At 35.6% G+C, this 23981-nt stretch overlaps 1 protein-coding gene across 1 annotated transcript in view; it reads left to right on the forward strand.

The window, feature by feature from the left end:
- Nucleotides 1-23981, forward strand: part of LOC145688547 (uncharacterized) — a 265066-nt gene that overhangs the window by 220998 nt on the left and 20087 nt on the right. Inside the window, exons 7-8 of the mRNA XM_081762940.1 lie at nucleotides 15164-15223; nucleotides 23682-23810. Of these exons, the coding sequence (XP_081619066.1) occupies nucleotides 15164-15223; nucleotides 23682-23810 (189 nt within the window). The remainder of the gene's footprint in view (nucleotides 1-15163; nucleotides 15224-23681; nucleotides 23811-23981) is intronic.

A 23981-nucleotide genomic window follows, 5' to 3' on the forward strand; every position in this document is an offset into this window, starting at 1 on the left:
TTCCTGTCGCTGTAATGCCATTAAAATTTTGTCTTCTAATGTCAACATTTCGGGTGTAATGGGAGCTATATTTTGCTCGTTGTTAACACTGTCAACAGTTTCATTTTCTACTATCTCACCGATCATAATTTTTCTTGTGATTACTCTGCCACTTCTGAGAATAGTTGAGTTCGTATTCATGAACCTTCTTACTGAGGTAAATTCACCCTTACTTTAGACTTCGGGATATGAATTTACAAGAATCCCGGGTTTCGGCACCAAAAATTTTACAACGACTCACCAAAGGTAGTCATCAACCCTGGTTCGGCTAATAATATAAGTATAACTTTAGTGGCAATAATCGTTTACACCTTAAAATATCTTCCGTAATTATATTCACTAGTATTATCACCTTTTATACTGAAATTACAAGTCCATGATAAATATTAGATAATTTATTCGTTGATTCTCTTTTAACGTATATTCACACAAACTGTCTTGCAATCATACATGTTAATTATGTGTATCTATAAACAACTACATAGCAACCAACTATACAATAATATTGTATATTTCTTACATATTAAAAACATTCTTCTTTTGTTATTTTTAGTTAACATTATATCAGGTATAGTGCTTGTGTAGAAGCACTTTCTGCCCAAGATACACGTAATTATCAACCGATACAAAGTATCTCGTTCTAAGTGTTTCGTCTAAAACTAAGGGTTTCGGAGTTATTTTGTATTTTTCTTCAATAAATACTCATTAATTTATTAAATTCTTAAATAACTCCGAAACGGTTAATTTTAGAGGAAATATTTTGGTAACATGTTTTATTGCAAGTTTAATTTCCTTTAAAATGAGCCAAGTTTGAAGAGAATCGGTCCATAACTAACGGAGATATGGCTTATTTTTTGAATCGAGCTGTCCGCCATTTTAATGTCATCATCACATGAGTTCCGGACGTCAGATCAAGTGTCTCCCGGCTGATTCTTGTCCTTTGGTATACATATAAGAACTGTGTAAAATTGCAGACTGGTAGCCGGAAGTGAAATATTTTGGTGGTTTCTGACTAACTCCATGCACTAATCTGCAAAAAGTGAAAGAAAAAATGTTAAAATATGAATGCGTATTGTTAAAGTCCGTTATAGATACAATTGAAGGGTAACTCTTCAGTAGTTTGTATAGCAGTTTGCATCGTGTTTGTGGGTTTTCTCAGGGTACTCCCGTTTCTTCCTACATTCTTATTCCACCAATTCTTCCATCATAATTCACTTGCCTTAATCATCGTCTCCCTTAGTCTAATGGAACATGGTCACTTACTCTGAGGGAAGAACATAGACTGAAAGTATTTGAGAACAGGATCCTGAGACGAATATTTGGACCCAAGAGGAACGGGAATGGGGAATGGCGGAAACTTCATAACGAGGAACTACATAATTTATACGGTTTATCCAACATTGTTAGGGTCATCAAATCTAGGAGGCTCGGGTGGGCAGGTCATGTAGCCAGGATGGAAGAAAGAACGAACGCTTTGAAATTCTTAAGTGGAAGACCAACCGGAAAACGGCCATTAGGAAGACGTAGGCGCAAATGGGAGGACAATATTAAGATGGATCTCGCAGAAATAGGAATACAAAGTAGAAACTGGATGGAATTAGCTAAGGACAGAAGTCAGTGGAGAGCTTTTTGAACTCACCATTGAACCTCCGGGTTTGATAGGCCATAGAGTTACTTAGTTTATGTATTTGCTTATTACATACTATATGCAAGAAGAAAGAAAACAGAGATCATACATGAATTAAAAACTGCAACCGGAAGTAGGCTCAAATCTTGCAAACGGTACGAGATATTGAAAAAGTAATCGAAAAAAAATCTCCCCTTTACGGCATCTATTGCCGATTTTTACCAAGACTTCTTTCACTTGTGTCTGCAAAGAGACATGTACAGATGTGAGGAATAACAAGGAGATTCATGCTCATATATGAATGATGCGCTGTGTAAAGAGCGCAGGTTCAGCTAGTCTCAGCAATGTTAAAATGCTAGGTTTATATGTTTGTCGCCAATCTTTTCGACAATGAGATCCCGGAAACCACACATACTAGAAACATGCCATTTCCACTGGTCAATTCCAAATTTTGTGTAGATTGTCCAGTTCTCATTCAAATTTTCAAAAATCGTGTCATTATTATTCTATTCAACATTTTAAAGCACGTTTTGAGCCCATAAGATTAACATTGTTGCAGGGCGAAAGTACGGTTAGGCAACCAGTAGAGAAGTTACGCATGGCGGGTTGACGGACGTTGCAGGCGTTTACTTAAATTTGAATGGCAAAAGTCATTGCATGCTCGCAACTTGAAATGCCTCAAGAGACGCAATGAGGCGTACTCGGACGGATATGAACTTGTTAGAAAAAAATATGTACAAGTGTTCCTGAATGGCGGCCATCTTTGTTGTCGGTGGAGTGCCAATTTTGGCATTTTCAAGTGTTTACGAAAACTGCAGTAGCTCAGGACGTACGAATTAGACGAACACCCAACAAAAGTGGATGTTTACAGAAGAGACTTAGGTACGCGGAGAATATACACTCTTGCTTCTAAATAAATATCCAGGGTTACAAACCAATACATGAAATCAGCAGAAAAAGTACAGAAAATTACACTTTTAAAGGGACAGCATTTTGGAATGGCATAAAGTGGGGGTTCATAAGTTTTGTGTTGAATACTATTACATGTAAAGAGTCTGCAGAAATATCAACAGCTATGATACTATTAGCACTGTGGTTTTGATGCCATTTTTGGTGCTTAATATCTCAGAAGGGCAAAGTTCTAAAAAAAAAAAAAAATTGCTGCTTAGGCCACAAAGTAATTCTCTACGTGAATATACTATTGAAAAAAAAAAAAAAAAAAAATTGCTGATATTACATGAAGAAAAAGGAAGGACATGATAAAAACGCAAAGAAAGTACGTGTGTGACGATGGTCGTAGCCCGGAAAAAATTAAATGTTTGAATATATTTCATGCTAGATCTCAAAAACTACGCATGGTGCAGCAATTAGGCCCACTTTTGTTTGTGTTCAGTTGTGGAAAAGCTTACAAGTGGCGGTTGTTCCATCTTTCTAGCTCCATGATCATTGCCACGTCTATATGACGAGGAGGTTAGCTCGCAGTGTGTAATACAAACCTCCACAAAAAGCGACAGAACTTTCTTGGCTACATTTATATGATAATGAAAAACGAAGGATAACGATTTCTCCAGGTTAAGAAGAATCTTTATTGTTTGGAGTGTTTTGCCCAATGAACACAATATGTCAGTGACATTATAATTAATTGTGTGTGTAATGTATATGCATATTACATACTGCATGCAAGAAGAAAGAAAACACTGATCATACATGAATTAGAAACTCCAACCGGAAGTATTTCCACTCTTGCAAACGCTGCGAGATAAGGAAAAATAATCGGAAAAAAATCTCCCCTTTATATTACCCCTTGCCGATTTTTATCAAGATGTCCTTCACTTGTGTCTTCAAAGGAACATGTACAGATGTTGTGAGGTTTGACAGGGAGATTCATGCTCATATGTTAATGATGCGCTGTGTAGAGAGCACAGTTTCAGCTAGTTCATTTTATTTTGATTCCATCTTTGCCTGGTAACGTTTTGTTTTCTCGTTTCTTCGTTTGTTGGTTCTTAAAATTCATTCAGTGTTCGTATCTTACGTGCACGTGTTAATATTTTGTGTTCTGTATGTATTTAAATATTCCTTTCTTTTCCCATAGTACTAGGGTATAGTCTGAATCGACATCTGTTTCTGGATATATCTAGTTTATTTTTTTTATTTTATTTTATTTTTTTTTTTTTTTATTCATGTAGTTTGGTCAAACTAAGATGCAGTCTGGTATATTCTAACATTTGCTGGTTTCTTTAAGGGGAAATGGTATACCATAAGAAAAAAGTTCCGAAGTGTATCAAATAGTGGACAGCATATTGAACATGTCTTGCGCAAGTCTAGCAATAATTAACAGGCATTTTCATTGTTCCTTTTTATGCGCTATTTGGCTCAAGGATTATTTTAAACCGAATCATTATGTGCTTTTTATGCGTTTTTTTGACCTAAGGATAATTAAAAAAAAAATTTCCCATCCAATGTGGTACTACCGTCGTAGATAGACTTTCCACTAACAGTTTCACAACTGTTGAATGACTTGAAAATTCATTTTTTCGTCACAAAACGGAAACAATCATTCACACTGAATAGTACAGTTGGTTAGGGGCCGCGGTGACTCAGTGGTAGAGCGTTCACCTCTGCTGCATGAGGTCCAATCCCAGCTCCCGCCAAGTGAACTTTGTGGTGGACAAATACCGTGTGCGTGGGTTTCCTCAGGGATCTCCCGTTTCCTCCCACTTTCTTCATTCCACCATTTCATTCATTATTCATCATCACCGTCTGCTTTAGCCTAACCGGCATATCCGTGGGACGTAAAACTCAACGATTTCATTTTCAGTACAGTTTTTTTAATGTGCAACTCATGCCAAAGCCATCGTATTTCAATTCAAAATGTTACTAGTAGCGGAATCCACTTTTGTTATACCGCTTACAGCGTCATCTATTGATACAATTAGGAGCTTTTTTTCTTATGCCATACCGTTTCCCCCTTTTTCAAGTGTATTCAGTTCAAATTTGAAGTCATTCTTGGCCAGTGGTTCTTTTTTTACAGCATTTTGAAAGTAGGACTAATTATAATCACTATATATAATATCTGTTCGCTGCGTAAAAGGTGTTAAGTCCAAAAATCATAAATCGTAGTCATATGAAAAAGTTTGGGATTCAAAATTTTCTGTTTTTGTAGAATCTTAAAAACAAAGTTTAAGCGCTTTACTGGCGAAATGTTGAGTGTTTTAAATCTATGCATAAATTGTTCCCCACAAAGTATTATAAAAAGGTATTTAAGTTAAAGCATTTATAACATTTTAGACTTAACACCTTTTACGCAGCAAACACACATACATACATACATACATATATATATATATATATATATATATATATATATATATATATAATTGTGTGCGTGTGTGAGAGAGAGAGAGTGATGTATATACAGCATTGCACCACTTTATTCTGATTCAGGACTTGTATTTCGTATATCAGTTCTACATTCATCGTGTAGGACAATGGGGTTTTGCTTATACAATATTGTTATTTCTTGAAAACTAATTTTATTTTCGCATGTATTGTTCTTAATATCCTTGTTTTACCAATATCTGCATTTCAGTATTCCGTAATAAATAAATAACAAATTGATTGAAATGTCTACTGATGTGCTGAGGTGTCACTTTCAAAGAAAGAAAGAAAGAAAAAAACTATAATATTTGGTTATTCATTATAATCGTGGCTTCAGCCACACACTTTTACCACCGCTCAGCCAACGACTGGATTTGATAACTTAGAGTGTGTAGTCTGAGATGCGAAATGGTCCTCAACCGCACATTGCATTGCCTAGACATCAGGGTAGTTCTTCCCTGCAAAGAAGTGATTGAGATGTGGGAAGATTTGGTAATTGATGTGACAGATGTCAGGAAAGTATGGTGAATAAGGAAGTGCTTCATACTACAACTCATGGAGAACTTGTACCATCATTTGAGCGACATGTGGGTGTACATTGTTGTGCCTGCAGACGGAGAGATATGTTTCAGAAACCGTCTTGAATGTTTATCCGATCCAACTACTGTTTTGACCGTTTACAATTGTAGTAGCAGGTCCGTGTCTTATCAGAAGTAGCAATCTGATGCAGGACATTTCACCTGTTATTTCGTACACTTCGAGACCTGAAAACCTCCAGATGGAAATCCTTGTTGTTTGATATCAACTCATGTGACACCTATGGGTCCAATTTTTCTACAGTACTGATTTGCACGGAGTCATCGAATGATAGTGACACAGCATTAGTATATACCTAACTCATCTGCAATTACATGAACACTTTCTCGAGGGTTTGGTTCCATGGTGTTCCTGAGGAGCTCATCCGAATGTGTCGTTCGTTGGTGGCTGCAAATCTCATTTTTCAATTGTCACTGGGAAGAAATTTCACAATCAAACGACATACGATGCGTTTATTTACCACTCTTGACCCAAATGAACTGTTGATTCTTTTCGTGCCCAAATGTATAGAATGCCCCAGTTCAAATTCGTAAGGAAAATCACTCACAATTATGTATTTCGTAGTGCACTTCAAATGACCCTTTTTAATAATACACTACCTCCTGATTAACTGAGCACCCCGCTTATTGTCTGAATATGTATTGGCTTTGTGACGTCGTAAGCATGACCTTGCCTCACCCATTGGTTGCGTTGCATGGTTTCCCACTGGATGTAAATGGGACATTTCAGATTCACCGATCCAATATTAAAGACATACGTATATATATAAACTTTTATATTAAGTATAAACATACTTCCGCGACGCATTGAGGATCAGCTCCTGAGGATTAATCGAACCGCTTTTAGTTGCCTGACTGCGACTGCTAGTACAGTCAGTGCCACCATGGACTCCCCATCTGAGCACACACATTAAACACTCCATTGTTCGAGATAGGTATTCTTTCCCGCGTTCGTTTTACACGATTGCCGTTTGTGAAAATTACAACACCAAGAAGGATACTTCTGAATGGAATAAAGTTTATACCATAAATTTGGTAAATGACTGTACATAGATGATTATAACTTCAGGGTTGTATAACAGCCCTATACTAAATACTATGATATGAAACCTTTACGTACACCAAAGCCTTTATACATCGTGGTGTCGGGTCAAACAGGCATTGGGTGTATTTCTGAGGAATCGTCGCCGCTTTTCTATATGAATCAGTAAGACATCGACAGTCTGCTAATGTACTGTGACAAGCAAGATGCCGACCATACAGACAGGTAAAGCAGAGTTACCTCTTGATCCCTGAAGAAGTTTTGTACGTTCCAGGCTCCATATAGCCAAACATTATTCGCTGAAGTATGATATTCAGAGCTGTGTGAAGTAGAGATGCAAGGGCTCGGAAAAAAACCGGCTTTTTTGGAAAAAAACTCGGTTTTTTCTGCTTTGCTTTTTTGCTTGGGAAATTTTGGGCTTTTTTCAAAATACTGCTTTAAATTGATAAAACAGACTTTGTATCGCTTCTCTATAACACAAAAAATCATTTAATTAGTGGTTGATGCTGATAATAATATAAAACATCGAAAATAAACTATGAATTTCGAAAAAATATTTCAAACAATTTTTCTTCAACATTCTTTGCATTATGAATTCCACAGGATTAACCAATGTATATAATAAGAATTTTTTAACTTCCTATATACAAAAGTAAGCAGAGTTGGCAAGAACCGTGGTTGTTTTTGAAAATGCCAAAAACCCGTTTTTGGGGGGATGTTTAAACTAGGCTTTTTTGGTTTAAACCAGGCTTTTTTGACTTAGATTTTTTGCTTTATGTATTTATATTACATATTTACAGAAATAAGTTTGTTTCGCCTTGATGTTATTATGCAACAGCGGGGTTATGCCGGAAGAACTCCCATAAGCTTAAAGAAGTGCGGTCAGTAAATTTCTTAAGTTGAGAATCTCCCGCCCTAGCCATTGGGAAAATCCCGTCATTACTTGAAATGTAAGACAATAACGGGAAAATCCTGTTATTGCTTTGCATGTAAAATTTAAAGGTCAACGTGCCATAATCAGTACGCTAAAACTGAGGTATTAAATTACAAATTTAGTACCGGTACGTAGATATCATTGAAAGTCCAATCCAAGCTAATGTTGGAAGCTACGTAGGCAATCGATAAATTTTGCCAATTTCTATCAATATATTTAAGCAATATTGGCTTCTTTATAAAACAACACGCATTTAGGCATGCAGAAATATACAATTTGGTTTGTTTCGTATATTTAGGCTTAACATCCTTACGAAATACCGAGGTTATCAAGGAGAAGACTTTCGCTTAAACTGACATCCGAACCGCTACTTGGGTTACGCATGAAAGAAGGTTTGTGGGTCGACCGAGAATTGAACATGGGACACCTTGATTAAAAGGTGAAAGGGAAATAAAACTATTGCAGGTGGTTTGATATCTGGAAACGTCACCATGAAGTTCACACGATTCGCATTTTTCATTCTTTTTATTTTTGTGGTTTAAACCAGTTATTAAAAAAAAAAAGTTGGTGTAAACCAGCCAACCCTAAAAGTAAACACTTCTTTTTAAAGAACACAAATAACTAGCAAAATAGTATGTAGTATTTTTACTTCAAAATATACCATACCCTCTTTTTGAAACAAAATAAAATTAAAATAAAACATAAGAGAAATACTTAGATTTATATGATACACTTAAAGGCTGCACATCTAGAGCTTTTGGTTCTGTATATTCTTGAAATTCTACCGTTAAGTTTTATAGAACCACCATCACAGTTTACCCAATCCTCAAGTTTTCTGAATTTTTAACAAGAGGGATTCAACATATCATTACGGAACTCCCCCCTCCCAAAAAAAAAAAAAAAAAAAAAAAAAAGACTACGGAATATATTTAAGTTAAGCTAAATACAACTGCACAACAAACATGACTGAGTGATTAGCTTTTGAGCTTCTATCGGGAAGTCCGGGATTCAACCAGCATTCGACCATTCTGACAAAGCTTTTCTTTGTTCCATCTGTGAATGTAGAAATAATGCGTATACTGTGAGTTGGCCGACTTCCTTTCTTATTGTTTTTAAATAGTTATTATTACTAATTACCAGCAGTGACGGTTTTGCGAAGGTTAGGGGGGCGGTCTTTCGGACTGAAGCCCGTTCCCCAAAGTTACGGAATGTCTGCAACAAACGAAATATCTATTATTTGTGCCTTTACTCATAAACTTTAAGCTCCCGTCAAATAAAAATTACGAATGTTTAAAAAAACTAAACATTAGTAAGAAACCCTTCCAAAAATACTTTTCTAAATCCGCCACTGATTCTCAGTATAAAATGATTTTTAAAGTTGTATCCGGAAGATTATTGCTAAACATATAAACGAAACGAAATATTAGTTATGCCTGTACTCATAAACTTCAAGCACTTCCCAAATAAAATTAGGACTTTTTAGGAAACGAAGCAATCAGAAAAACCCCTCCTAAAGTACTTTTCTAAATCCGCTACTGATTATTTGAATAAATTGGTATTCAAGGTTGTGTCCGGAAAATTATTGCTAAATCACTTCACAGCTACAGTATAACAGATACGTGGAAGTACGGTTTGACGGATATATTGAAAAACGTACGCTTTGACGGATAAATAGGAAAACGGGCAAGTTTAACTTTTGCGCTAGAAGCTAGAGTACTAAAAGCTCTTAGAAATGGAACACGGATGACAAACTAAAGAAGAAAAAAAATGTCGATAACTCAAAAGTTAAAATAAAGTTAAATAGCCCCTAAAATTACCCTCAAATACTACATTCCTCATGTTAGCTTTAATTCGTAAAACATGTGCTCCATCCATCTTGATGGTGAATTTCAGAGCGAAATATCACATTCAGGTCATGAAATTCTTATCTAACTATAGAATATACTATAAGAAAGCTATTTAGATAGAAAAATCATGAAGTTGAAAAAAGCCAAAATTTCCAAAATTCTCGTTTTTTCCCCAAAAAACCCGGCTTTTTATGTGAAAAAAACCATCGATTCAAAAAAGCCGGCTTTTTTGCATCTCTAGTGTGAAGACCTCGGCTTCTAGATCTTTCCTGGTGAGGTGACCTCTCAATGCGTACCATCCGGCTTCCTGTATGTGATGTAATAGTTCCTCATACCATTACACTTCACATTTGGCCGCTATGACTCGCAACAAAACACGCAAATTGCGCTCACTACAATAGCGTCAAACATGTGGCCGTAAGGCCACCCACTACTGTAAAAAGAAAAAAAAAATTGAAATAGGTTCGTCGGAAAACACAATTGTCGAACATTCAGCGGTGCTGTTCTTGCGTCTATTGTATTCTGATACGTTTGTAGTTATGGAAACAAGCGTAGACATGCATGCCGCTAGTCGAGCGTTGAGCAGACGCCGTCGAACCGTCGACACAGACTGGTTCAGACCCGTTACAAGCTAACGGCGGTGCACAATCCGTCACAACTATGGACAAGTGTCTATCATTCTTTGTTGCTGTTATATTAGGGGGTGCGCTGCCCGATTGTCGCTACATACGGTTCTCTTCTGTCCATTGCTTCTGTGCACGCATTATTGTCGTGGCGGCATGCCCTGTAAGGGTATCCATTTCGCGTTACGATGTCTCACTTTTCCATAGGGCGACCTTACGGCCCCGTTCGAACACATCATCAGTTTATCTTGTGCCCTTTGATGTGAACGAGGCATGAACGCTTGTCCATCTTTCCTGTTCGCTTGTCTATACTACTGGAGTGCTTCAGAAACCGTCTTCTTGCGCTAGTGCTCTGTGCCTCGAACCATTGAATACTAGTGGAGCCACACATTTGCCGTCATGCTGCCTGTAGTCAACCAGTCGTCACACTCAGCCATAGATAACATGTGAGTTTGTACGCATTCTTTCTTGGTATTGCAATTTTCACAGACAATAATGTACATATGAAATGCCGTCCCCATTTCTTTCAGTTCTAATTTCTATATTTGTAGAAGTCTTATTTTTATTTTATTCTACTTTATTTTATTTTATTTTTTAAAAATATTTGGGCATTCTGTGTGAAATAATCACATATTAAATAATCACATATCTATAAAGGCATGATGGTTTGGTTAAATGTTTTTTCAGGATGTCGACTGCGGCCATCAAAAGTACAAAATTTGCCAATTTCGAAAGCCTGTACTTACTTCTGGTGAGTGGGGTCCCTGGTTCGATCTCGGCCAACCAAGTCTGTGGTAAAGTGTGTTTTCTCAGGATATGCTGGTTCCCTTTCACATTCGCTTCCGCCAGTTTTTCCATCATTCGTTTACCTAAATCATCAATAAAAAATTTCGTTTGATTTCGAAACCCTGTAAAATCAAAAATACTTGAATCCACCTTATTTGCAGAAGAAATATGACTAGAAGTGTGTTCAGAAATGGAGAGAGCTAGAGTAGAAAGTCCATGCCAATTTTTGGTTCCGGAAATTAAAGAATAAAGTAAAATATAAGTAAATAAATAAAATTTTAGGGACAAGTTTCTCAAAAGTAAGGGCAGGAAGAAATTTGAAATTTTGGCCGTAAATACTTCTACTAGTTCTGAATATAAATTGTAGATTTCATTTTGTAGTATGCACTGATAAACAATTTACAAGCTCTCAAAATCCTTATATACAGGATGAGTTTTTTAAACGGGTAGTCTTGAACACCCTATATATACAGAAAGGTAAGTCATAAATCTTGTCAATATTTCTACAACTCAAACAGCAGGCGCATATATACTCCGTGTTCGACCGCAAATACAAGGTCAAACTAACCCAGGAGGTAGTGTGGCAAGCAGAGTATTTAACACTGAGGCGTCAGTATATTCAGTTAGTTTTTAGTGACATTGACGATGAGTGCTTAACATCGTCTGATACGTGAACTGTTAACGTATGAATTCCAACTGTAGCATAACGCTGCGGGAGCAACCCAAAACATTTGTCGTGCGAAAGGGACAGGTGTAGTGAACCACAGCACAACTCGTTTGTTCCAGAAACTTCGTGCAGGTTGTATAAGTGTCGAACATGAGGCAAAATCCGGCCGCCTCGGGGTAACAGATTCTAAGTTCATACGATATGCCATTGAGGAAAATTCATCCACCAGCACATGTCGATTGTCAACTCAGGATGCCCTAGTCCAGTGTAATGCATCATCTTGAACTCGGGAAAACCATCAGAATTGCCACTTTGTGCCACATGAGTTTACTTTAACTCAAGCCCAGAGGAGAGTAGATGTGTACCGAGAACTGCTGCAAAATCCATGCGATGTGCGTTTCCTAAAACGATTGTCACATGCGACGAAAAGTATGTTTTTTCCCGAAATCCTAATGCGCAAAACAGTGGTTGAGCAAGAGAACTTCCAGAACTGGTTGTCAAACAGAGCCGCTTCGAGCGTAAAGTCCTGCTGTGTGTGTGTAGTGTAACTACGAGGAGATAATTCATTTGGAGTTCATTTCTACGTCAATGGTGACCTTTCTTCCGAACAGTTGGAAGGAATGTATCCAGCACTATGCTAAAAATATCCTGCATTCCTAAACTGAAAACGCGCCCTGCTGCAATAGGACAGCGTCAAACTACGCTTGGCTCGGAAAAAAAAAATGAAAGATCTTCATTGTATTGAACTGATGCCATGGCCGGAATATAGTCCTGTCATTGCCCTTTCGGCGCTTACTACCTGTTTCGGTCCATGGCTCACTTCCTGAAATCATGATGCTTCACCAATCAACAGGAGGTGGGAACGTCAGACAAGGACAAAACATGGTATCGACGTGGAATTGAGGAACTGGTAGGAAAGTGGCTCCAGACAATCTAACACCAGGCGTTATATATAATATACCGATGACGGCCTTCTGGTGTAGTATGACGAGGCTGACGACCCGCCTGTATCACAGCAGGGGCGTGGCCCATATGGTCGAGTTCAGCCGTAAGTCAGACATTCACCTCTGTAGACTACATACCGAAGCGTGAAGAGAGAAGTTAGAAATTACCGAAAGGAAACATACACGAGGCGTGTCCAGAAAGTAAGTACTGTTTATCTCAGAAAACAAACAAACAAAAAAAAATCATTAAACAATTTTGTTCAGCCAAATTAATTTTTACATGAAAATGCACACAAACTATTATTCGACATAGTTTCCACCAATGTTCAAACACTTGTCAGAGTGCGTTTCCAACTTGTCCAAACCTTCCTCAAGGGAACATCCCACCAGTGTCCGGCAAGTACGTACCGTTTCGTTTGAACGCCACCGCAGCGCTAGTGTAGGCGCTTTGCGCATGCGCGCTCGTTTCACTGATTCATTGCTTCTCTACTGACACCAGCGGTTGAGTTGTCGCGAGTCTACTGTGTTCTGTGATCTTTACAATGTTTAAAACAATCACTGAACCCGCCGACTGTGAGACTCGTTCTATTATCCGGTTTTTGAATGTAAATAACGTTAAGTCGGCCGAAATTCACCGTCAAATTGTAGAGACTTACGGTGAAAATGCAATGAATAATGACATGGTGCAAAAGTGGGTGAGGAATTTCAATGAAGGACGGACAAATATCCACGACGAATCACGAAGTGAGCTGCCTTCTGTTGTGACTAATGAATTGGCGAGGAAAGTGGATGACAAACTTCGTGAGAATAGACGGTGGACAATGACAATGCTTTCAGATGAGTTTCCTCAAGTGTCAATAACTGTTTTGATTGCGATTATTACCGACCGCTTAGGTTATCGCACTGTTCCCGCTGGGCTTCGAAATGCTCACAAACGTCCACAAAACCAAACGACTTGGCAGTGCTTTGATATTCCTTATCGTTACAGCGAGGAAGGAGATGACATTTTAAACCAAATCATGACTGGTGGCAAAACGTGGGTTCGCCATGTCACCCCAGAATCAAAACATTTAATGGAGTGACGGCACCCAGGATCCCCCACAAAGCAAAAGTTCAAAACGACAATATCAGCACAAAACTCACGTGCATTGTGTTTTATGACAAGAAAGGGGTTCTGCTGGTTGACTTCGTGCCCAAGGGTGAAACCATCGATGCGGAACGATATTGTGATACCCTGAGACAACTTCGGTGCAATCCGAAACACAAAGAGAGGAATGCTCAGTAAAGGAGTTGTGTTAGTCCATGACAATGCTCGTCCAGTACTGCTGGTGCTACCCAAACGTTAATGTAACAGTTCGATTGAGAGCAGTTTGACCACCCGCCGTGTGACTATCACTTGTTCTTGCACCTGAAGCTCGAGCTCGGCGGTAACCGCTTTAAAAGTGACGACGACGTAAAAAAAAAAAAAAAAAAAAAAAAAAAAAAAAAAAAAAAAAAAAGTTGTCTTTGCTGGCGGGATGTTTCTTTGAGGAAGGTTTGGACTAGTTAATCGCCCACTATGAAAAGTTTTTAAACATTGGTGGAAACTATGTCGAAAAATAGTTTAAGATGTGCTCTTTCGTGTAAAAATACGTTTGGCTTGTAGAAATACAAACCTGTTTTATTTTTTCAAAACGGTATTTATTTTCCGGACACGCCTCATATGCATGTGGCTTGTGGGAGAAGGAGAACAATTCCAAACACGCAGTTCTCAGATCAAAATTTTAGAAAATTTCTCCCCATTTTGTTCACAATCCACTAACAAAATAGGGGAAAAAATTTAAGTCTTGATCTAAAAAATGTGTGTTTGGACTTGTTACTCTTCTTCCTGCATTTTATATCATTTCTTATTGTTATCCTTCAGGTAGACACAGCTTCTTTATTATTTGTTCTTAATGTGTTTTTACTTACATCTTAAGCTCAGAAGAGCCGAAACAAATAAACCCATAAACTAAAATGTTATACTTGATCAATGCAAGGGTGTATATCTACTTTTGGGCCACCCTTTATATATGGTTTGTGAAACCTAAGAAGTATTCGTGAATTTTGCTAGTACTGCTCTGTATACTTTGTTGATGTATTTCTACTTTTTAGTATTACGTGATGTTAAGTGAATATTACCGTATTTCCCTTCATATAAGACTCACTGGCGTATAAAATGTATCCAGTTTTAAGATGGGTGCAGTTTCAGTGCATATTATAAAGTTTTTTTTTTTTTTTTTTTCCTCTTTAAAATAAAATGATATTTTAGCAAGAAACCTGCAGAGTTAACAATGCCTAACTAAGTGTTAAGTCGCATTCGCGTCTGGGAATGTCTATAGCGCGTGCACGTTTACAGGAAAGCACACATACTATGAAACGACAAATAAAACACTTCTATTCATACTACATTTACTGGATTACTGTGAACCGTAAGGAAACAAGGAACATTTCAAGCAACACAGATTTGGGAAATACTTATTGAAGTAACCAAATTTCTGTATCAGCGTTGGACTTAAAAACTTATACGCGGTCAAATACAGTACTTACTCTTGTCTTTATGATTTTCAAGGATTATAGTGTCATGAAAGAATTCAGATATTTTTTAATAAATTATTATTTGTAGCTTATACAATTTATTATTGTTATTTGTTCTTTACAGTTGCTGAAAGAAGAAAGAAGAAGAACCAGTATAGCTATGGAGAGAGGCGACATGTGGCAGGTATTTATCACGTCATTAGTTTTTAGAAGTAGATTATTTTTAAGTTTTTTTTGTAAGCAAATTATGCTATTATTTATTTATAATATTTGAAAACTAGTAATATCCTTCCACATTTAGCTGTATTTGCAATGTGAGGTAGTTATTAAAGAAAATAATATTTTTACGTACTTACCAGGTTAATGCGTTGCGACTCAGTGCTGGAGAGTAACTAGAAAAAGAACTTGGCGATTCTTTCCAGGTTACAGGCCTGAGAAAAGTTTTGCTTATTTTTTGTCAGTCCTGTCATGAAATTGTCTATTTCTAGCAAGTAGTCAAGGTTTTATTGTAAAAATAAACTTTGTATGCATAGTTGAATATATGCCTCTGTGTACTTTGAAATGAAATGAAATCTTTTACGTCCCATGGTTATTGGTGTACGCTAAAGGAGACAGTGGTGATGAAAATGAATGAATTGATTGCATGAAGAAAGTGGGAGATAACAGTGAAACTCCGAGAAAACGTAGTGTTCTTCCACCACAAATTCTACTTGTCAGAAGCTGGTTCGAACGCATTTGAAGTGAGTGCTCTACTTCTGAGCCAGCGCGGGCTTTTGGGTTTACTTTCTACAATCCTCTATTCATAACATTCTTTTCGGTTGCATAACATTTTGACTATGCAGGGAATCAAGAAAATAATTGTAATATATGGGCAATAAAACCCATATATTAAATATGGGTTTTAATATATAATAAACGGACAATAGAGGGGAAAGATTTGAAGAATTGGTCATGAATAATAACCTAATAATAATAAATGAGGAAGGGAATCCACCAACATTTAAGAACAGTCAGGGGGAATCAAACATTGATCAGACAATAGCTTCTACAAGATTGAGTAATAAAATAAAAAATTGGAAAGTACTCGATTCAGCAACAATAAGCGATCATAATATAATAATTGATATCATAAAGCCAACCAAACAAGAAGAAACAAATTATTTTCAATCTTCAGACGAAACATTAATATATAACCCAGAGAAGATAAATTGGACAAAGTTCTGGCAAACGATAAATCTATTACAGATAGAAGAAGAGAGCAACATAGATGAATTAGCCCAGAAAATAGAAGATACAATAAAATTAGCGATTAAAAACTCAACAAAAACAGAAAAGACAACTAAAAGATTACATACTAAAACAGATGCCTTCTGGACCAATGAACTAAAAGACCTGAAAAGAAAAACACGTAAAGCTAGGAAACTATCAACATACAACAGAAAATAATCTAAGACAAAACAGATTAAACAAATATAGAGAGTTAAAACAAAAATATGTAAACAAAATAATAGAATCAAAGAAAAGTAGCTGGAAAACATACATTGAAACTAATTTAAATTTAGATCCCTGGGGTGAACCCTACAAAATTATAAGTAATAAAGTTAAAATACCTACCACCCTCTCAACTCTAAAAAGAACAAATGGTACATATACAAATAATTGGGAAGAAACAATAGACTATCTAATAAAATCTCTATTATCACAGGATATACCTGAACAAGATAATAACTCACAAAGTTTCATAAGAAAAGAAATGCAGTTACCACCTTTAGAAGACAGAATAGAAGTAATAGAAAACCAAGAAATAATAAATCACATAAAACGACTTAAAAGCAAAAAAGCTCCTGGACCGGATGGAATAAAATCGGAAATTTTTAAACATAATGCTGACACATGGGCACCATACCTAGCAAAACTTTTCAACTTGTGTTTTAAAAACGGACGAATTCCAAAAAGGTGGTAACAAGCAAATTTAATCATATTCAAAAAGTCAGATGACAAGAAAAATGACGAACCAAAATCTTATCGACCTATCTGCTTATTAAATGTAATAAGTAAACTTTTCGAACGAACCCTTGTGGAAAGAATAAACAAAAACAGAATTTTAAATAATGACAAATTGCAATATGGTTTCAGAAAAGGAAAAAGCACAGAAACAGCTGTAAAAAGACTAATTGACCTCATAGAAGAAGGTAAACTGGAAAAGTACCAAGTTGTTATTTATGCCGACATTAGTGATGCTTTTGACAATCTATGGTGGCCCGCACTTTTTAAAGAACTCAAAAAACTAAAAATTAGTAAAGCTCTTTACAACATCATGCTGGATTACTGTACTGACAGAACGATTACATTAAAATCTCCAGGAAAAGATATAACAACAATAAGTACCAAAGGATGCCCACAGGGTTCAATATGCGGACCTACAATGTGGGACATTACTTTCCAACCATGTTTAAAAAAACTTAACAATCTAAAAGAAACATTAGGCGTAGTTGGATATGCGGACACTTTAGCAATTGTGATGACAGCATCCTCAAGAAGACAAATAGAGCAAAAAGGAAATTATTAGAAAATCTAGAAAGATGGTGTATAGAAAATAAATTAACTCTATAGGTTAATGAAACGAAAATTACAGTATTTGGCCAAACTCTACAGAGAGAAACCATAATCAAAATTAGGAACACTAAAATAGGAATTGTGAATGAATTCAAATATTTAGGTGTATGGCTAGACAAACGGCTAAACTACGAAAAACATATAACTGAAACAACAGAGAAGATGAAAAAAATAGCCAACAAACTCTTAACAGTCGCTATTAAAGATTTTAAAATTGACAGAAAATTTTTTAAATTGTATAACAAAGCTATTATAATGGCTATTGCACAATATTGTGCCGGAATCTGGGGTCATAGACTGTTTCTAAACAAAAGTGCAGCGATTAATGCTAATTAGAACCCATGGCATCATAAAAACTATCTCTGCAGAAACAATACAACTTTTGGCCAATGAAGAACCCATACACCTTCAGATATTAAGAAGATGCATTAAGACGTGGCTAAAGAATAATGAGAGAACGAAGATATTGGAAATTACGGGAGAATTGCCAAGCACCGAAGACGATATTAACAAACTGATTAAACGGAAGTGGGAAGATGAATGGAGGGATTCGATAAAGGGACAAAGAACAAGAACCATTATCCCAAACTTAAAAATAAGAGAAGAAATGGGGACAATAAGTAGTGAATTAATAGAATACATCTCGGGACATGGACCGTATAAATCTCATCTGAGAAGACTTAATATAATTAACGACGATAAATGTACATGCAATGAAGTACAAACACCAGAACATGTCTTCTGGAATTGCAATAATTATATAACAAATAACAAAATAAGAGAAATTAGAGACCAATTAAAAAGGGATAATATACAAACTATAATAAACGATAAAGTGAAATTAGGAAAATTACAATTTGTTGCAAGACATGTATCAAGAAACTTGTGGAAGGAAAGAAACTATGAAAGAAGAAGAAATTAACAAGACCCACACCCTACATTGTAAATATAAAGAAGTAAAGAATTAGAAGAAAATAAAACTAATCAAACAGAAAAAAAAACTAAGTTCTGATGACAATTCCAGAACTTAAAACCTCACGTTCTTTCTTTGTGTTAGTGTTAGTGTATAGTGCCTTGTTTAGTGTTTTGTTAGTGATGGCAGGATTTTAAAATATAACAAGTGTTTTAAAAGAAGAGAGAAAATAAGACGACTTTACAAAGCTAGTGAGAGAAGTTCAGATAGACCAAAACAGTTCTGATGTTGATTTCCAGAACTAACAACTAACGGAAAATTGGAAATCTAGAAGTCCGATTTCCTTTCAAAGAACTTTCTTTTTTAGTGGGAAAGGCAGGTATAAATAACAACAAGAAATAAATTCTTACAGGGGAGATAACTATTTAAAGAAAAAAAAGATCCTGGTAATACTTGTTTAAATTATTTACTAATTATTTCTTTCCTCTTTTCAGCTCATACTTTTACATTTTATGCAAGGTGTTTCCTGCTTATGTATATGTATGTATGTGTGTGTGTGTATGTGCCTTTGTGCATCTTTTCATTTATTTTTAAAAAAGGAAATAAAAACAATAAGAAAAAAGAAAGAAAAAATAAAGAATAAGGCATGATTTAAATTTTGTTTTAGGTATCATGCCAATAAAAGGTAAGCCTCGCCTCACCCTAACTGAGGCCAATCATAAAAAGAGGAGAGAAATCATACGAAAATAAATAAAAAAAAAGTAGTAGAGAGAGAATTACCAGTAAGAGGCAGTAGCGTCTGCCATTTAATAAGACCATATGAAATGGCAAAGGCAGGGGAAAGTGGAAGCTTAAAATATATATATATATATATATATATATATATATATATATATATATATATATATATGGGTATGGATGATTCATAATCTAATAGAACCTAGATATGAATCGGTATTTGTTAACACAATGTAAGCCAATATATATATACAATTCAAAATCACTATGTTTGTGACTGTAAATCTCCTGAACCTTCAGACCGATCTCGATCAAATTTTCAAGATATATGAGGGTTGGGCCATGGGTGTTTTTTTATTGTTTCACTTTGACGAGCCAAACTAGGGGAGGGGGAGGGGGAGATACATGTAAAAAAATAAAATTAAAATGACTGTCTTTGTGACTTCATCAATCTTGAACTTCCCGACCGATCTCAATCAAATTTTCAACATACATGAGTTTAAGGACAGGGATTACTTTGGGCTATTCGCTTTCACGATGCAACGTAGGGAGGGGAGGGGGAGAACAATTTAAAAATGATAAAAAATGACCGATATTAGTGATCTATAGTTTTTGGGGTCGATGACATTTCTGATGCTGTTTCAATCCAGGTTCAGCCTTGATAGTTGGGGAGGGGGAGGGTACAACGTAGGAGAGGGGATAAACATTTAAAAATGTTCGTAAATGACTAATTTTACTGTCAAATCCATAGTTTTAGGAGTAGCTGAGATTAACAGTGACAATCGTGATCCCGTGTGCCGCAGCACGGAGGAGGGAAAGGAGGATATTATATATATATATATATATATATATATATATATATATATATATATATATATAAATGATCAAAAATGGCCACTGTCAGTGTTGAATTTATAGTTTTCTGGATCGCTTACATGAACAATGATACTTTCGATACCGTTTAAATTGAAATTCAACCCCGCAACTTGAGAGACTGAGGAAGAGATATTTAAAAATGATCGAGAATGACCGATATTAGTGCTGAATCCGGATTTTTGGGGGACGCTGAGATTAACTGTGACACTTCCGATGCCATGGCCCGCAACATGGGGGAGGGGAAATATATATATGAGATACGGAGTTGTGCATTTAAATTTTCATTTCTACCCAGCGAAGCGGGTAATATATGCCAGTTTTTTTTATATTAAAGATTCTAATATTTTCAACTTTCTAGAGTCTGTATGAGTACAACCATCAGGAGCGGACCAAGGCAAATTTTCACCCGGGCAAAGTGACCTTTTGGCGCCCCCCTCCAGTTCTATCCTATATTTTTAATTTTATTACAGTGATTTTAAAATGTTAAACCAATTTTTCAAGAAGAAAAATTAATACTCGAATACATGATATGGTTTTTATTTAGTACTTAAGAGTGTACACTCATGCCCAAAATGATTGTCGCATATCTATAACTGTCTTCTTGTAAGAATATAATTTGATAATGATTTGCAGTGTACTTTTAATACTGATACTATGTGTATAATCGGGAAATGTATATTTGTGGTCAGTTTCATAGGAAAAGAATTATAAATACGAAAATTAGAATGAGTAAAACAAAATGATGCTAAATGGACAAGAAAGTTTTATTTTCGTTTTATTGTTCCTATTTACTGCTCTTTTGAAATGAAATTTTCCACATATATGTCTTTGCTGATTACACATATACTAACATTATAAGAAATACCAGGCGAATTCGTCATCGAGTTATATTCCTAGAACAATATATATATAGACATGCGACAATAATTTTGGACATGAGTGTACATATGGTATCAATTACATTGTTTTTATTTTTTTTATTTTTACTACCTATGTACCGATATGTATAAACAAAAACAGTATCGGGAGCTCCTTCGTGGCTAAGCGGTTAGCGTACACGCCTTTGGCGTGGGAGACCCGGGTTCGATTCCCGGCGGAGCTCATGTGGTTCGGATTCCACGTTAATCAGTAGGTCCACGTCTCATATAGCCTCGCTTCTGAACGGGACGTTAAACTCAGTCAGTCAAAAACAGTATCGAACAGCATTTATTGATTACTGCTAATGGTGACATGATTACTGCTATATTGTAAATTGTTTTGTTATATCAATAACATCAGGAGTCATTCTACCACATATCCGAATGAAACAATCTATTCTAATAACGCGACATACCAAAAAAATACATTTCACATATGTTTGAACGTGTTTTATGCACATCAATATAGACAACCTTTTTTTTATGTAGGTCCTATTAGTTGAAGTGTATAGCATTCATGAAACGTATCTCATGAATTTGTACAAAAGCTGAACCATCCAGTAATTCTGGAACTACATATTCCATCACTGGCGTACGTAGCCTCCGTAGTAGGGTTGGAGTCGGAGTTCCGTTTTGTTGAAAAACGAAAAACGCACTATTCTTGTTCACAACTAAAGGGACAGCAGGTTCCTCCAGCATTTCGAAATTTTTCTCTACAGTTAAGGTGCCGTTGATGAAGATAGGGTTAATGACTTACGTATCCCAAATTACACCAGATCATCACTTGTCTGGAAAAGTAATGCAATTTGTAAATTTGTGGAAATGTCAGGGAATTTTACATATACTCTGAAAAATTTAATATTACGTTAAATTTATGTTTGGTAATCCTGAAAATGGGATGAATGTTCCGTTACAATGAAAGCAGATCTTGGAGGATCGTCGTTTCTAGCTTTTCAGTCTATTTTGCTAAAGAACTTTACTTGAATCTCCTTTAAGTATTGCAAGTCTACAAATTACTTTTAAGATGAGTTTTTAAATGTTAGAGTTCAATTTCAGGTAGGCAGTAATTTTGAAGTATAATATTTGAAGGAAAACCTATAAAGATTTTTTTTTCTGGTTGTTGTGTATTCTTAGGTTCTCATGTTTGAAAAAGAATCAACACTATATACTAATGTTTGCAAGTAAAGAAATTGCTTCTCTATGTACACTCATGTCCAAAATTATTGTCGCATGTCTATAAATATGTTGTTGTAGGAATATAATTTGATAACGTATTCGCCCTGTATTTCTTACAATGTTAGTAGGTGTATAATCGACAAAGACATGTATGTGGAAAATTTCATGTCAAAAGAGCAGTAAATAAGAAGAATAAAACGAAAATAAAACCTTCTTGTCCGTTTAGCACATTTTGTTTTACTCATTCTAATTTTCGTATTTATAATTCTTTTTTCCTATGAAATTTACTACAAATATACATTTCCCGATTATGCACATAGTATCAGTATTAGATGTACCCTGGAAAATCATTATTAAATTATATTCTTACAAGAAGACAGTTATAGATATGCGACAATCATTTTGGACATGAGTGCACATAACGATATAAATAAACTATATTTTATTATAGTTTGGTTTGCGCATGAGTATCATTTTGTACATAAATTAAAAAATGGACGTCAGCTTATCTGTCATAAATCCCAAAATCATATAGGATCAGCTGAAAAACCTTATATATATATTTAAAAAATCATGGTTTATCAGCTTCTCCCCCGGACTATCACCATTCTGTCTGAATTCAAAAGTCAATTGTATTTACAATATTTATTTACAAAGATTGGTGGGCATCTAAGCTCTCAAGTGCGCGTGAGAGGTCGTTTATGTGTATATATTCTCTTTCTTGTTTATCTTTGTATTTTCTTTTACTATTTTTTCCCTTTGCAATAAATCTCCTTTGTCACTGGTTGAAAAATACTATACATAAGCTGCCTGCTTTCAAACGGCACATGGCGCAAATCTATGATTAATGTACTTCCAAGCCATTTGGAAATGACTGATCTCTTCCGTGATTGTTACATCAATCATATGTGGTATTTGTAAACTGATACAGATATGATTTTATTATTATTTATTCAAGTTAAAACCTGACCCATATTGTACGTACGTTGTACGTACAATATTTTCTCAGTAGGTCCATTATTGACAAACAATCATAGTCATACCTCTTGCGAATAAAATCAGAAAAATAAACACACTGCTGAACAAGACTGCACTTATTTAATATAAAAACACATTTACACGTGACGTTTCGATCTTTTAGCCAAGATCCTCATCAGACGTACACTCCATGTATTAAAAAAAAAAAATAAATAAATAAAAAAAAAATAAAAATAAAAGCAACGTCTACCTCCATTAAGTCGCTCGATTCCGCTAAAGACAGGTTTCACTATATATATATATATATATATATATATATATATATATATATATAATATGTGTGTGTGTGTGTGTGTGTGTGTGTGTGTGTACATGTATTGAGAAAGATGAAATTCATGTAATGCATAGGTGTTCTTTTCTTTTTATAGTGTGAGGCAGAAAGGTTAGAAGGAGAAATGTCAAAAAAGATGGCAGAAAAGACTGAGGAGATCGAGTCACTTATTCTAGAACTACTTAAAGCCAACGAAATTATTTATAAATTGCAAAGCAATTTTGCTGTAAGTATATTATTATTGCATGGTGTTTATTTTAGCCAATCCAAAGATATCTGAGAATAAGTAGTGCAATTGAACAGTGCCCTAGCTCCTGCCAACTGAGTTTTGTGTGGTAAGAAAAACCGTGTGTGTGGTTTTTCCTGAGGTTCTCCCGTTTCCTCCTCCTTTCATCAT

Source organism: Thermobia domestica, chromosome 6, assembly GCF_964235325.1.
Source record: "Thermobia domestica chromosome 6, izTheDome1.hap1.1, whole genome shotgun sequence".
In the NCBI taxonomy this organism is placed as follows: domain Eukaryota; kingdom Metazoa; phylum Arthropoda; class Insecta; order Zygentoma; family Lepismatidae; genus Thermobia; species Thermobia domestica.